At 38.5% G+C, this 16,878-nt stretch overlaps 1 protein-coding gene and 1 long non-coding RNA gene across 3 annotated transcripts; both read left to right on the top strand.

Moving 5' to 3' along the window:
* The first annotated feature begins 561 nt into the window (after positions 1-561).
* Positions 562-7,595, top strand: LOC117246832 (uncharacterized). 2 transcript variants are annotated; one of them, XR_013488419.1, is made up of 4 exons: positions 562-1,038; positions 4,479-4,580; positions 4,680-4,991; positions 5,120-7,595. It is a non-coding gene; the product is annotated as an uncharacterized LOC117246832 (long non-coding RNA). The 2 variants fall into 2 exon arrangements; XR_004500767.2 differs by having other exon boundaries at positions 568-1,038; positions 4,671-4,991.
* A 1,338-nt stretch (positions 7,596-8,933) lies between these two features.
* LOC117246831 (uncharacterized) lies at positions 8,934-13,598 on the top strand. Its single transcript, XM_033610814.2, has 4 exons — positions 8,934-9,146; positions 12,203-12,568; positions 12,741-12,865; positions 12,956-13,598. Exons 1-4 carry the CDS (start codon positions 9,071-9,073, stop codon positions 13,133-13,135), a joined length of 747 nt encoding a protein of 248 aa, XP_033466705.1. The 5' UTR covers positions 8,934-9,070; the 3' UTR covers positions 13,136-13,598.
* The last annotated feature ends 3,280 nt before the right edge of the window (positions 13,599-16,878 follow it).

Below are 16,878 nucleotides of genomic sequence, written 5' to 3'. Positions count from 1 at the left end.
GCATCTCACACAGAATAGACAAGGCAAGTTCATTTTTACAAGGTAATTCAAAGCACTTTGAAGAGGCATAGAAATACATTTAAAACAAGACATTAAGAAAACATTAAAACAGCATTTATAGACAATAAATAGCTAAAAATGAGGAAAAAATGCATTTAAAAAAACTAGACAAATGCAAGCAAATAAATAGTTACAAATGAAAAAGGTGTATCCAGTTTACTGGAAAGCCACAGTGAACAATCATGTTTTAAGCCCTGATTTAATTGAGTTAACCATCTTAGCAGACTTCAGGTATTCAGGAAGTTTCCTCTAGAGGTGGGGAGCATAGAAATTAAAAGCTGCTTCACTTTGCTTGGTTTAGCATTAGCAAAAAATTAAGAATTTGTCAACCTGCTCTTCTGGTTTTAATCAACCCAAACATAAAGCTGGACAGCTTCAGCTCCAAAAAACAATTGGATTTAATTTTAGCTACTAATTTGCACATTAATCCATTCAGTAACAGTATTGAGCTCAAAACTTATGTAGATTCTCTCTCAGTTCTACTGGTCATTTCTTCTTCACTGGATTACCTGCTGCAGACCTGTCACCTTAACTGCCCCCTCATCAGAGCACAACAGAGTGTTGACATGTCACTAGTGGAAAACACCGACCAATGCAACCAACTGTCACTGGGGAAAAGGCAAAGACTGGTTTTACAGTGCAGACACTGCAGAGCCAGTAAGACTGCTTAGGTTTCAAAGTACATCCTACTTTCTATGTATATACATACTCAGGTGTGACCTTTAAAACCCCTTTAGAGCAACACCTCTCTTTCCTTCCTATCACCTGCAGCTTCTTCCACCCCTCCTTCTTATTCTCTCGCCTTCCCTGCCCAATCGTTTCATCTCTGCAGTCTCATACACAGACACTGTTAAAGCAGCACCAGTTAGATTCCAACAAGCGTAGTGTGTGGGTGGAGCAGTTTACTTTCACCTGTGCTGTCCTGTTTTTAGGGGAATCACTCCCTGATGCTTTGATGAGAAAGAAGCACTCTTTATGGTAAGTACCGATCTTTCTGTGTTTATATTCATAGAACAGTGTGCATAAAGGTATTTGCTTTTCAGCACTTTAAGCAGTTAATGATTCACTCAGAAGCTTCATGGTTTTTCATTCATGGTGTAAATGATTTTGAGTTTTTATTCTGAGTTTGCCGCTGTTAGTTTTTGTGGTGGAGGATGTATTCATACGTTTTATGAAAGTAAAAGTGACGAAAAACTTGTCATTCAAAATCTTCTTTAATTTAAGGTACGTAAGTGAAATATCAATATTAGATATTTAATAATATGCACTCTCAATAACAGCTTGTGGCTTTTTAACAGCTGACTGAGGTTTGTTGGTGGTGTGTGACAATAAATTTAAGATCAGCGTCACACCCATTTATATTACAGTTCTTCCTGGAATACAATTACCCCTGCTTCACGCACATGCACAGATAGATCTCGGGGGTGCTCAAGCACCAACCCTTTGACATGACCTCTGACTAGATAAGTGCCATTTTTGCAAGACATTTTTTTATATATTTCTTTTCTTTTATTATATATTTTAGTCTTTTTTAAAATTGGCCCATGGCATCAGTTCTCAAGTAAAAGTTCTCAAGTATTGCCTGACAACTGCATCAACATCAAGGGTAAAGGTGACCCCAGCCTAAGGCCAGGGAGGGGCATTAAAAGGTCTATGGTTGACCCTTAAATGGGTTCAAGCACAACTTTTTACTTACTAATTTAAATCACTAAGAGTTAAAGTTCTATGTATTTACATGAATAAATAAATATAATTTTATAATTAGAACACATTTTAACATGCCATGTGATACTCCCCTGCCCGCAGGTATTGTGAAATGGTGTAGTCCATCAGATAGAGGGGGTCAGGTACCCAATGCGTCCTCAAAACTTAATGAATAAATAAGGGGAAAAAATTGTTTACTCCTGATTTGATCTTAATCAATCAGTGTTTGCCTTTTTACATTTGGAGTGCACACCGACCCCTTCAAAATGTTTGTGCATGACATTGCACTGCTTAAAAATCACAAGTATAATCCATAACAATATTTTTCAAAAGTTTTTGTGTGTAAACTCAACTAATCTGAATATGTGTGATTAACTTTAACTGTCAGATGAGTGTGTAGAGGTAAAGTACAACTCTGTGGGGCAAATGTGGTGGGGCAGAAGTCTAAAGTTGGGCACGAAGGCTGGAATAAGGCAGTCTGTATTCCAGGAAACCAGGTTCCCATGAGAAATCTGACATTCCGATCTGTGCAGTTTCTATGTTGTCACAGCTGATTGGGGATTTCTCTCTCAATTCCTTTAGTTTCGAATTGCAATCTGACAATCTGTTGTTGTCTGTTAAGTCTGGAATCTGGTTTCAGGATCACCACATAGTATGATAGTTGTAATTGCTTCTGTGTAACTGCTCATTACTATACTTAAAGAAAAACTTTATCTGCAAAATGACCATTTGTGTATCACATAGTCGCCCTGTGTTAGCATAAATCAGTGAAGAAAACATTGTATTTCTTGCTTGCCTTCATGGTGAACCAAGAATCCAGGAACGAAGAATACTGCAGACCCAGAAAAGTGCTTAAAAATTCAAATAATTCTGTAACACAATTTTAAATATGTAATAATAATGATTAGAAGTATAGTTTTTCCCTAGCTTATTTCTTTTTACTTTTCTTTTTTTATGATTTTATAAATCTATCATTTTTTGCAGTTTTTGGGACATTTTTACCAAGTTGCTCGTTGCCTTTTTTCCTACATTTTTTAAAAGAAACCAATTAGCTCAGGGTTCAAAGGTTTAAATACTTGTGAAAGGCATCTGTAAGCAGCACAAGAAAAGTGATGTCACTCCAGGTTTTAAAGGGTTAAATAGGTTCTCTTCATGTGTATCCAACGGATCCTTCTTTGTCTCTATCAGTAACTAATTTTCTTCCTCAGCTTCCATCTCCTGTGGTGTACCCCAAGGTTCCGTTCTTGGTCCAATCCTCTTCTCCATTTATTTACTTCAGTTAGGCCACATTATTCAAAAATGTAACATATCTTTTCGTTGTTATGCGGATGACATGCAGATCTACCTCCCCTTTGTGCCAAAGAATATCAATAAAGTAATTTACCTCAAAAACTGCCCACATGACATTAAATCCTGGATGGTTGCAAATTTTTTCCAGCTCAATGAGAGTAAAACTGAAGTTATTTTATTTGGACCAATGTTATTTCTCATCTTGGCCCACTAGTTGCATTGGTTAAATCTTATGTTAAAAATCTTGGAGTCATATTTGATTCTGAACTGAAGTTTAACAAACAAACCAATCAAGTAGTAAAATTAAGTTTCATCTCCAAACTCAGATTAATTCTCTGTACTTGTGACCTGGACAAAGTCATCCACGCCTTCATATCCTCCCGCCTCGACTATTGCAACTCATTGTAACTTATTATATTTTGGTATTACTCAGTCTTGTTTATCCCGTCTTAAATTAGTGCAAAATGCAGCAGCAAGATTTTTAATGAGGTCAAAAAAGAAGGAGCACAGTCTTGCCTCCCTACACTGGCTGCCTGTTAGCTACAGATTACATTTTAAGATTCTGATGTTTGTCTACAAAGTGTTAAACGGCCTCACCCCATCCCACATCACAAAGCTCCCCTCCCCATATCGCACTGTGAGAGAACTGAGATCATCTGAACAAAGACTTGTGTCTGTCCCGAGATCCACGGCTAAGTGTAATGGAGACAGGGCTTTCTCTATCGCTGCCCGGAACCTCTGGAATTCTCTTCCTTCCACCATCTGATTCTCCTCCTTCCACCAGATTTTAAGAGTTGTCTTAAAACACACTTTTACTCACTAGCCTTTGATTATACATAATGTGACTGTCTTTGTTGCTGTTACTGTCCCAGTGTGATGGCTATAAAAACAACAAGGAAACAGCTTTTTGCTATAAGTGCAATATTTATTGCTATAATCATTCAAATTTTTGTGTTTCTCTTCGTTTTTTTGTTTTTGTTTTTCTCTGTGTGCTGTAAGAGCACTTTGGATCAACTTTAAAGTGCTATACAAATACAGTTGACTTGACGCATGTCTGGGCATGCTCATGTGTTTGATCTTTGCTACTCATGGGTGGAAGTGTTTTATAGACCGTTTCCAACTTGATGACATAAACATTCTGGGTTCTTGTTTTATTTCCTGTTGGAATGGTTTGCAGTGTATGTGAATGACAGTAGCTGACACCATGAAGGCATGTGAGAAAAACAGTTTTCTTTATGAATTAAATGTAACACAAGGTGAGTAATTGATATATATGATCATTTAGCAGGTAAAATATTCTTTCAAAGCAGCATTAATTAATGGATACCCTTAACCACCACTACAGATTTGGACTTCTGGAAAAAAGTCAAAGGCAGAACAGTACAGGGGCACTCTGGTTTTAATATCTGCTTTTCCTTTTCCAGATTCTGAAGACACTAAATCTTCCATGATGTCCTGCCTGTGGCTGTGTTTGAGTCTGCTCTGTGCTGCTACTTTTCTACAAAGCAGTGCTTGGTCACATGAAGGTATCTTATCAGCTTGTATCAGAAATAAATACGCCATGTATTATGAAGTGAAATCATATCATGCATTTCTCTTTTTTCCCCCTCATTCAGTTGTGTCAGTGATGTGCAACAAGACAATGAACGTTGTAGCTGCACAAACAGTGACACTGAACTGCACTATAGACACCAAGAACTGCACAGGCGTACGCTATCACTGGAATAACGCACAAGGTGACATACAATGTAGCAATAGCTCGAAATACAGATGTGAATGGGATTGTCTGACTTATGTGTCGTTGACCATCTCAAATGTCACGGAAGAGGAAAACTACACCATTCGTATACAGACAGACTGTGGTGTGACTAAACCATCCACTACGGAAGTGCAAGTCATCAAGTCCTCCAGCATAACCAGTGAAGGTGGGAAGCAAGGCGAGAAGCTTCTTGTGTCTTTTCGTCATCATTATTATCTATTTCTATAAACTGAGTGTCTTGTTCAGACACACAGAACGAGTTGGAATCAATCCACATGTTAAGATAAGTGTATTTTGTCTTGCCAGATGAAACAGAAACCATGCCAATACTCCTTCCTATATTGGGTATTGTCATTGCCCTCGCCGTCATCGCTTTGGGTGTTCTGTATTTGACAAGGAAAAGACTCCAGAAGACGACACTGACAAAGGACACTGGGCAGAGGAGTGGAGAATTGCTGATTGTATGACAAATCAGAATAAGTGCTTCAACATATGTGTGTATGTGTGTGGTGGTGGGGGTGGAGAGGAGGGTTACATTTTTTTTTCTTCCAGAATTCTTTGAGGTCTTTGTACAGATTGATCCATGTAAATACAAAGATTTGATTTTAATAAAGGGGCAAGTGTAGTTGTACTCCAACAGACCTGTAAACAGACTCTGTTGTGTAAAATCAGTTCCCCTTTGATTTTAGGAAAATAACCTCTGATGATGTCATGTTATTATGAAAGACGCTGTTGAGTTGCATTATGGGAAATGTAGGCTCCAGTATTTTTGGAGTTTGGAGTAGGGATCAAAGTCAACCTGATCTACTATACATGCATTAAATTTACGTGGTGGCACTACAGAAACAATGCCAATGAAAAGTCATTACAAACCTCTGTTTTGGTGGACACACTAATTCTGTGGTTCAACGTCATGCAATAGGCTGTGGTTAATGTTACAGCCCAGGGTCGGAGTGGTGGATGAGACAAATGATACACTAAGTTAAAGGACCATTGTTCCTGTCCTGTGGGAAACTAAAAAAAGTCAGTCTCTGCATTTACTTGCTTACATCCTTTATGTAGTTACATCGCGCTACATGATGCACTTATATCACTTTACAAGGTACTTACGTCCCATCAGTAACAAATATAGTTCAGTCAGGAGAGACTCTGTTTGAGAAAAAATAATATTTATTTACATGTGCACACAAGTATGAGAAATGTGAAAAGTCTTTGGCAATTAGACCCCTTTGTGATGTCATTTATTCCAGGAGGGTGGTGGTGACACTGGTGGTGGTGATGATGGTGATGAGATGAGATGAGATGAGATGAGATGAGATGAGATGAGATGAGATGAGGACGTAGCTGAGGGACTGGATGTGAAGAGGTGTCGGATTTTGATGAGCTTGTCCTGGGCTCTGGATAAGGTGAATGGGGTGAATGGGGTGGAGGAGGGCACGACGATAAAAGCTGACAGGAGCAGGGAGGAGAACAGATTTAAAGTTTGGCAGCAGCAACATCAATGGCTGAAGGAGATTGTGGCAAAGTTTGATTGGCCTACCAGGAGAGGAAACACCCATAGTCAGCTGATTGGTGGGAGTGGGATGGAGAAAGAATTGTGAATGGATATAGCATAAAGAAAGTCTTCCAGATTGAGTTTAGGCTGAGCCTAATTTAAGTCAACGCAAAATGTGTTTTTTTCCCTTAGCCTATCCAAGTTTTGCTGCCCATAGACTAAATGGTTTCTATATCCTGGGGGTAGAGTCACTTGACAGGCGCTGGGGGAGGGGCATTAAGTGGGTCCACTCTATATGTGTTTTCTTTTTCTTTTCTTTTCTTTTTTTTATAAAATAGGGAAACAATTGTTGGACACTGACAAAGAAATCATTATGTTAGATTTTAACACTGCCTTAGATGGAGTTTTGGACCAAAAAGGAAATTCTGTTACAAACTATCACCAACACGTGTTTACAAAAATCTCATGGAATTCTTAGATTTAGCTGATACCTGACGTTTCAGGAATCCAAAGGATATTATACATATAACCAAGGTTAGTTACATAGATGAGGAAAGTTTATTGAAGCTGAGGTGTGGTGAGACCAGAGAGATAGGTGGCCTTATTTAAAGCAGTAAATGGTCTCTACTCTTATCTGTATATAAAGATTGTCTTTTTTTTAACTCGTTATTATGTTGTTATGCCAATATGAAATTTCTATTTTATGACTGTTTATCCCTGTGTTGTGTGATATGCATTGTTTAGCTTTTGTTTTGTTTTGTTTTCTGTTTTTGTGATGATGAACTTTATTTGTGTATTGGTTGTGTTGCATGTAATCACCACCAGCTTACACTGGACATCTCTAAATGCAAAAAAGGTGGAAAAAAAATTAAAGAAAAGAAAATTATGAATAATCAACATTAAAAATGAAAAACAAAAACAGAAAGAAAGAAAGAAAGAAAAAATGTCCCCACTAGGGGGTGGTGGTGGTTGGCTTGAAAAAAAAAGAAAGAAAGAAAAACAGCAATAAGATATTTTGTTTAGAAATGTTTATAGGCCATTGTTTATTCAAACATGTATAAACTGTATGTAAATAACTATTGTTCAGTTTTTCCACATTTTTAAAACTTTGTATGCAAAACATGAAAAAAAGTAGCTGATTAATTGGTTATAAAATGTTTTAAAAGTTGGCACATGATATATTACATGAAGGGGGAAATGTTAAATTTATACCCTAGATGGGCAATGTATCTCAAGAGAAACAATTTGTAATTTAGAAAATAAAAGTTATGTTTTTATATAAAAAAATGAAATTGTATTATTTTAGCCTAGATACATTAGAAAATAAGCAACTAATTAATCCAAAATATGCCTGCTGGTTTAAGGGTTAAAAGAAAAAAAAAGATGCGCGCAGCGTCTGTGATGTCCGCAACTGGTTTGTGGACATTTGGAAGCCTTGAGTTTGGCATTTTGGCTATCCCCATCGAGGATTTTTGCAGCCAGAAGTGACCATTTTTTGACAAGAAGGTGGAGATAATCCAAACGCTATAGCTGCTAGCTTGGTTAGCATGGTGCATTTACAGCTCTCGTTAATAGTGATAATGCTAATGCTAATAATTTTCCTAATGAAAAACAGGTTTAAAACCATTAAAACAAAATGTACTTAGCAGAAAACTGAACATTTGATTCCTTAGAGGGTTTTTTAGTGCAACCAAAGGTGAGCAAGACTTTTTTTGGGAACCAAAATGTTACAATTAACTTTCATGAAGTGAAAACACAATGAAACAGCGACAGCTATGGCTGTGGTCTCACTGTGTAAATCTGGGGTTATGGCATGGTTATTTACTTATCTAACCATCATTGTCACCATAGTAGTGACTTGTCAATGGACGGCAGCCACCTGTCACTTAAAGTAACCGTGCCCTTCATTATATATTACTTTAAACATTTAAAAACCCCCTTCAGTTCTCATGAATGTTGAATTTAGCTATAGAGACCAAAACCATATTTGTACCAGCCTGTAAACATGTAAATTACTGCTGTAATGTTGGGCATTTTAACATGGGGGTCTGTGGGTATTGACTCATTTTTGAAGTCAGCCCCAAGTGGCCATTCGAGGACCTGCAGTTTTTGGCACTTTCGTGTCGCCTTCATTTTTCAGCCCAAAGATTGCTGCTTGCCTAAACCTAACTGTGCCATAACCACGTAATGTATCATATTACACGTACTCATTATATAATACTGTTGAGAGGTTGAGGCCATTTCATGTATTTCTTTGAGATCAGGTTGATTAAAAATGAGGAGAGCCCAGCTTTCTTTTATGTGTCACTCGCAAGTCTGAAATTTAATAGAAGTGCAATACAAAGCCTTTCATGTCACTCAATTCATTCTTATATAAAAACAAGCAAAGTAGGAATTTAAAGTAAATGTGTTTTTGTGAACTGTGAAAGGAGTGAGGGATATACTGTGCTGGATACAGTGTGTGGAAATAATGGTGTGGGGAAACTCAGCCTCTGTACATGTTACAGTTACTTGGGATGGAAAATCTCTTGAAATGCACTTTTGTCAATAACAAGCAGTTTCATGTCTTTGATCTGATGCAACACAGCACATACAACCCCCACACAGCTGATAAACACAAAGTTAGTCAGTCAGTGTCACATTTCCTTTGTACACCACACTGTTCCTTCTTCAGCTTTCATGTGTCAGTGAGCTGTCAGTCAGCCAGGCTGCTGCATCTTGGCCTGAGTCTTTGGTGGCCTGCCTGCAGCCCAGCTTGCAGGATGAAGGCCCACTGGTGGAGCTGTGTGTTGGGACTACTCTGCATGCCTGCTGAGGTATTGCTCAGCACTTGGACAGGTGAGTGTGTGTGTGTGTGTGTGTGTGTGTGTGTGTGTGTGTGTGTGTGTGTGTGTGTGTGACAGAGTACGGATGGATATGATTTTTGGGGTACGATCTAAAACAATGAAGACGTTTTATAAGGTGAGTCTGAGTCATCTTTTCCTGTTTGCTTGCAGCTTCATCCTGTGTTTGCCCTTTGAGCGCAAGTCTTGAAGTACTGATACAACAATGAATTACAAATAAGTCCATAATTCAGAATCCTACTTAATTAAACGCAAAAAAATGTATCAGTAAAATGTACTTGAAGTATCAAAAGTAACTACTATGTCTGCAGAAAAATATCCCTCGTGACTGATTAGCATTTTACTCTTGTACCTGGTCAAAGTGAAGATAGTTTTTGCTAAGTTATAAACAGTTACTGTAAGCAGTAAGTCCTGCCAAGGGGTCAGGGTCCCTCGAATGAGTCACAAAATAAATCTGTGGCATTGGGAGAAAACAAAGTTCTGCTACAAATTTTTTTATTTTATCATTATTATTATTTCTACTTTTCTTTAATCTTAGCTTTTTGTGATATATTTGATAATGAAGTCTCTTCGGGCCACAAACAATTCTGTGAATAAAACCATATAAGAAGTCTTTAATATTCATCTGAAATGTGACAAAGGGTCCCAACTAGACACTATATTTTGTAAAAAAAAAAAAGGGGAAAAAGGGCATCCCTTTCACAATGTTTTTTTTTTTTTTTTGCACACGCAACATGCTGGTGAAAAAAAATGTGTGCATGGAAAGTGCATCCTGCTAGAAGGTTTCTGTCTGCCAGTACCAGAGGGTTTTTCACACGTAGCCTACATTTGTGCACAGTAATGAGAAGGGAAATGTCTGTTTAGCTTGCATATGACGTGTCTGAAAATTTACACTCTATACACCCAGCAGCTGCTACACCTTCACTTTCCACATTTATCATTTATTTATAACAGGCTACAACAAAGAAAACAATGCCACATTGTGCACACTTTAGTGTAAAATATAGTAAATATCCATCACAATCAACAAATCTTTACACAAAATTGTAAAATGCAGTTCTCTGAATAAATAAAATAATAAACCAACCAATTTACTCCTGTCCTCTCTTCTCCTCTCTTTATTCTCCAGTCCTTGTTCTCCTCCTCTCCTCATTCTCTTCCCCTTTCTTTTTTAAATAGTCACACACTAATTCTTATAGTTATATCCTAAATAAGCTTTAAATATTGTTAAAGAATCCCAAAAGAACAACCGCGTACACCCCACACTCCTCCTCTCCTCCTCTGCACTCTTTACTGCAGTCCCAAACTGCATGTCATTTTTGAGAGGTGGGAGACATAACATTATTTCAAATTGAGTATGAGGGAGACGGTGTGATTTTACGCCAGACTAGCTCACTTGTTGTTAAGTTTAATGGCGGGTTATTGCCTAAATTAGACCGGCTGTACTGAGATGTTCTAAGAGTGGTTTAATTTCACAACACAAACAATGCTGAAGTTTAGGGCAAACATTATTATTACCTGTTTGTGCAGGAAGATGGGTCAGGGAGACGTGACGCTGCTCTGCTCGGTTTGCGTGCGGCTGTGACAAAGGAAGTTGTAGAGGGAGGAGCAGGGGCTCAGCTCATGCAGTTGTCAGACATACAACACAATTTTAATTGAGAATTGATGCCATGGGCCGAATTCAAAAACTAAAATATAAAATTATTAATAGAAATAAAAAAGGCATTTCTTGCAAAAAAAGGGTATTTGCCATTGTTAAGTAAGATGTGGCCAGTTTCATAATGAACCCGTGAAAAATGAAGCCAATGCAGGAAGTGTTAAAAACTGCAGTTCCTTGAATGGCCACTTGAGGCTGGCTCAAAAGATGAGTCAATCCCCAAAGACCCCCCATGTTAAAATGCCAACCTTAGAGCAGAAATCAACATGTTTACAGCCTAGTACAAAAAAAGTTTTGTTCTCTGTGGCTAATTTCAACATTCATTACAACTTTACAGGGGGTGAGATTTTACAATTAACATTTTATTAAAGCTTAAAGTTATTCAGAAGGAGGATGGGGCCCTCCTTTACAAGTCAGCATCACAGCGACAACATTGGTTAGATAATTTATCCATGGTATAACCCTAGATTCTTAGAGTACCGGCTGTAGTGGCTATCTTTAGTATGCATTGTTTTCATCTGTGTCTTAACTGAGTTCTATGAATAACCACATCTTAATGACAACAGGAGACTGCTTTACACGTTGAGTCGGCTCGGCAGCAACACTAACAAACTAACAGTAAAACAACCGCCTTGTTTTGCCATTCTCATTTATTTTCTCAAACTGAACATTTCACAATAAAAGCTTCACTTCCTGTTCATTTGTCACATATGTACAATAGCCACACAGGCCAATATAAACATTTGCAGAGGTCAAAATATACAGGAACAAAGTGACCTCACATATTTAACAACCTCTTTAATATTACACTGAAACATATTTTCCTGTGTATTGTAGCAAGTCATACTATCTCACAATAAAACAAACTTATCCCTAATACATGACACTTACACAGGCATTGCTGCAGCTGTTGCGATGTCAGTGTCTTTTCAGTTCATGAAAGTTCATTGTAACATTTTAGTTGCCTGAAAAAGTCTTGCACAACGTCCGATATTCAGTTTGGTCTTTTTGTTATGTTTTAGCTTGTTTTTTGCTGGCAAAAATTAGCATTAGCATTAGTAGCCACTATCACAGTTAGCAATGGCTGAATTGCACCATGCTAACTAAGCTAGCAGGTAACGTTAGGCCTATCCTCACCTTCTCCTCCAATTATGGAAACTTCTGGTTTCAAACTTCCAAGATGGCAACAACCAAAATGCCAAACTTGGCAGGCATTGTCATGGGATCCCACAAACTAATGGGTGACATCTTTATACAGTCTATGGTTGATATGAATGAAGCAGATTTGGGTAGGATCCATTCACTGGACCTGTTTATGGGTCCAGCCATGTCTGGCAGGTCTGCCTAATGGAGACTTGTGAAGCAGTCACTAACAATCCATCTCTCCCTGACAGTGTCTCAAGATCCCTTGTCCATCTCTCTAATGAGAGTCAACTCATCTGCTGAGATCACATGCTCCACATCATTGACTCAACCGCTGGGCTTGTACCTGCACAGGCGTTTTTATTACAAAAGGGACGTACTGTACCTGCACTTGGAAAAAGGCCTGGTCACCAAGAATACCACGGCTTCGGAATTTGTTGGCCGAATCCACATAGCCCAAAACCAGCAGACCGAGGGTGGCCATGGGATCACACTGAAGCTTTCTCTGCTGGGGCTGGTGGACACAGACTTGTATTACTGCAGCTGGAAATACTTCAAATCAGAGACATCGTTGGTTGAAACCCTGCCCAGCAATGGCACCATTATTATTATCAGAGGTGAAACAGACCAGTCAAACTCAAAGATGCACACAAACACACACACTCACTCACTCTCTCTCACACACACACACACACACACACACACACAATGTATACTCATATCAAAATAGGTTTTAACTAAGTTTTTGTCCCTGGTTTAACTTTCTTCCTCTTCCACTTTCCCTCACAGAGAGAGATCCCCAGGAGCACTGCAGGGACCACATTTTGGATCTCATCTTTATCGCCTTGAGTGTGACAGCATTCATTGTGGTATTGTTCCTCTTCATTGGAGCACTGATTGTGAGATGCAAACGTGTAAGTACTGTAAGCAGATTGACCTGTTTGTGTAATCACGCAAAGTCAGTGCCAGGTGTTTCACTGAATATGTTTTCTTTGTGTTTACAGTTTAAAAGGCAATTCAGACCAGCCAGAGCTGCATATCCACCCAGAGCTGCACACCCACCCAGAGCTGCACACCCACCCAGAGCTCACAGGCCTCAGCATGTCTGTCCTCAGCAGCGAGTTCAACATTGTCCCTATTTAGTCACATCCGTAGATACTTTGGACTTCAGGGGCATTCTGTAAGGCTAAGAACTAATGCAATGACGATTGTATGAGATCATGATTCTTATTGTAAATGTATTGCTCAGAGGCTTCGTATTAGATGACTGGTGTATCTTTTGAGTCAGCAGCACCTCGCCTTGTGTGCTCAGGAAAGGTGTCTCACTTCTTGCTCTGCTTTCCATTTCCTTTTATACACAAATTTGTTCTTTGTTTGCAGAAAAGTGATCGAGCTACCACATCCTGGCTGATGTGGGGTGTACAGGTGCTATGCGTGCGAACAGTGTTTGTGACTTAAAACTGCAAAGAAAGTATTATTGTTATTTTACGTGATGTATTACATGTGGGCTTGATTTGTTTACTTTTGCAGGTTTATCCTATGTGTTTCCTTTGTGTCTTGTAAATACGTGTTTGAATTTTTAAATGAATGTGAACCACAGTTTCCTGTCTGAATCGATATGCACAATAAATCCACACTTTTTCTCCAGTGTTGCTGTTCCTTTGATGAGTATTAAATCACTGATTTAAAAAAACTGTATCTTTATCCTGGAAGGAAAGGAAATCCACCTTGAAATGCATAACATTCAATTATATTGCTTAGTACTGAACCATTCAGGCATAAGGCTCTGATTTCCAATTTGGGGAGGCAACATACTTTTTCATGATCAGCACATTATTGTTTGTTTTTTTTAATATATTTATATTCCAAATGGCTGTGTATATTTAGAATCCCGATTTATTTTGGATGTCTGAATATGATATGTTGAGTTGGTTCTTCAAGGAAGAGATCTATATCTTAGCTAGATTTATTGAAAAAGCATGGACATTAAGACAGAAAACACTGTATCCTACATAAAAGTACAATACTTTGACGTTTTTTGTTGTTGATGACAATGGATACATAAGATTCATGTTTTTGCCATCTTTGAATTGTTTGTACATATAATGTGTAGTGTCTTGTAAGTCCATGTGGGCTGGGCACTTTAACGTGCATGACACTTAAATAAACAAATCAATCAATCAATCATATTAACCATGAGGATGGTTGTATATACTGCCAAATTCACAGAAACAACATTGAAGACTGCTTATGGTAGTGAAATGAACATTCAGTTCAGGGTCAACAGCACTGATGTCATACCAATGACATACTCCCTCAAAACTTGTGACATCTGTGGTATTGTGTTGTGTGATCAAACTGCACATTTTGGAGTGGTCTTTTATTGTGACCATCACAAGGCAAACCTGTGTGGTAATGATGTTGTTTAATCAGCATCTTGATATGCCACACCTGTCAGGTGGATGGATTATCTTGGAAAAGGAGAAGTGCTCACTCACTCGGATTTAAAAAAAAAAAAAAAAAAAAATTGGAATTCTGGAATTATTTTGTAGGGTCTGGGGCCCTAGACGTGTGATTTTTGTTTTGTCTTGCCCGGCCAACTTTTTGTTTTTGTATTTATTCCTTATATGTACAGTACAGGCCAAAAGTTTGGACACACCTTCTCATTCAATGCGTTTTCTTTATTTTCATGACTATTTACATTGTAGATTCTCACTGAAGGCATCAAAACTATGAATGAACACATGTGGAGTTATGTACTTAACAAAAAAAGGTGAAATAACTGAAAACATGTTTTATATTCTAGTTTCTTCAAAATAGCCACCCTTTGCTCTGATTACTGCTTTGCACACTCTTGGCATTCTCTCCATGAGCTTCAAGAGGTAGTCACCTGAAATGGTTTCCACTTCACAGGTGTGCCTTATCAGGGTTAATTAGTGGAATTTCTTGCTTTATCAATGGGGTTGGGACCATCAGTTGTGTTGTGCAGAAGTCAGGTTAATACACAGCCGACAGCCCTATTGGACAACTGTTAAAATTCATATTATGGCAAGAACCAATCAGCTAACTAAAGAAAAATGAGTGGACATCATTACTTTAAGAAATGAAGGTCAGTCAGTCCGGAAAATTGCAAAAACTTTAAATGTGTCCCCAAGTGGAGTCGCAAAAACCATCAAGCGCTACAACGAAACTGGCACACATGAGGACCGACCCAGGAAAGGAAGACCAAGAGTCACCTCTGCTTCTGAGGATAAGTTCATCCGAGTCACCAGCCACAGAAATCGCAAGTTAACAGCAGCTCAGATCAGAGACCAGATGAATGCCACACAGAGTTCTAGCAGCAGACCCATCTCTAGAACAACTGTTAAGAGGAGACTGCGCGAATCAGGCCTTCATGGTCAAATAGCTGCTAGGAAACCACTGCTAAGGAGAGGCAACAAGCAGAAGAGATTTGTTTGGGCCAAGAAACACAAGGAATGGACATTAGACCAGTGGAAATCTGTGCTTTGGTCTGATGAGTCCTAATTTGAGATCTTTGGTTCCAACTGCCGTGTCTTTGTGAGACGCAGAAAAGGTGAACGGATGGATTCCACATGCCTGGTTCCCACTGTGAAGCATGGAGGAGGAGGTGTGATGGTGTGGGGGTGTTTTGCTGGTGACACTGTTGGGGATTTATTCAAAATTGAAGGCACACTGAACCAGCATGGCTACCACAGCATCCTGCAGCGACATGCCATCCCATCCGGTTTGCGTTTAGTTGGACGATCATTTATTTTTCAACAGGAAAATGACCCCAAACACACCTCCAGGCTGTGTAAGGGCTATTTGACCAAGAAGGAGAGTGATGGAGTGCTGCGGCAGATGACCTGGCCTCCACAGTCACCGGACCTGAACCCAATCGAGATGGTTTGGGGTGAGCTGGACCGCAGAATGAAGGCAAAGGGGCCAACAAGTGCTAAACACATCTGGGAACTCCTTCAAGACTGTTGGAAAACCATTTCAGGTGACTACCTCTTGAAGCTCATGGAGAGAATGCCAAGAGTGTGCAAAGCAGTAATCAGAGCAAAGGGTGGCTATTTTGAAGAAACTAGAATATAAAACATGTTTTCAGTTATTTCACCTTTTTTTGTTAAGTACATAACTCCACATGTGTTCATTCATAGTTTTGATGCCTTCAGTGAGAATCTACAATGTAAATAGTCATGAAAATAAAGAAAACGCATTGAATGAGAAGGTGTGTCCAAACTTTTGGCCTGTACTGTATATTATTTTCACTATAAATTTTAATGTGTTTATTTATTCAAATTCAATTTTATTATTTTGACTGTTGTTTGGTGGATTGAGACTGGTGCTGTACCCCATCTTGTACAGATCTCTATTATTATTATAAATGTAAAAGAAATATATAATGAAAAAGGCTAAGATCTTTTACTCAAACCTGTAAGAATGGGAGCAAATACATATATATATATATATATATATATATATATATATTATATTCATTACATTAAAAGTAAGCTGGGATCAGGCCAAAAGCGATGTGGAGCATATTCAATGTGGCATAGGCTACAAATAAATTGCAAATAAAAGAGTTGTTATGTGATTGTAAGAGGTTTCAACTGCTTTTAGACTATTTTTCGCCAACAGCCACAACTGAAAACTTGAAATTTTGATGATTTATGTTCACTGGTACAATACCTGTTGTTGTCAAATAGGCTGGATTATCAGATTACCACATCTCTCTCAAAGCCAGAAACCAAAGAAGTCCCAAACGTGTAATTTCATCAGGTGTAAAGTCTGGAGCTGCTCCATAGACAGCAAATGGGAGGCTGGTTTTGTGGACCCAGATCATGTTTGTTTTCTTTTTTATACCCAAATGAGCTTTATTCTACTGTAGTGTTCTCAGTTGTGAAACAGACAATGTACC

This window comes from Epinephelus lanceolatus, chromosome 21 (genome assembly GCF_041903045.1).
Source record: "Epinephelus lanceolatus isolate andai-2023 chromosome 21, ASM4190304v1, whole genome shotgun sequence".
Lineage (NCBI taxonomy): Eukaryota > Metazoa > Chordata > Actinopteri > Perciformes > Serranidae > Epinephelus > Epinephelus lanceolatus.
Note: the sequence above shows the minus strand (reverse complement) of the source record. Positions and strands in the feature narration are given on the sequence as shown.

What these genes read in the sequence shown, in the direction of transcription:
- LOC117246831 (XM_033610814.2), top strand. Translation starts at nt 9,071, where the DNA reads ATGAAGGCCCACTGGTGGAGCTGTGTGTTGGGACTACTCTGCATGCCT. An exon ending in ATTGCTCAGCACTTGGACAG is followed by an intron (nt 9,147 to 12,202) that starts GTGAGTGTGTGT and finishes TCTCCCTGACAG; the next exon opens with TGTCTCAAGATCCCTTGTCC. An exon ending in TGATTGTGAGATGCAAACGT is followed by an intron (nt 12,866 to 12,955) that starts GTAAGTACTGTA and finishes TTGTGTTTACAG; the next exon opens with TTTAAAAGGCAATTCAGACC.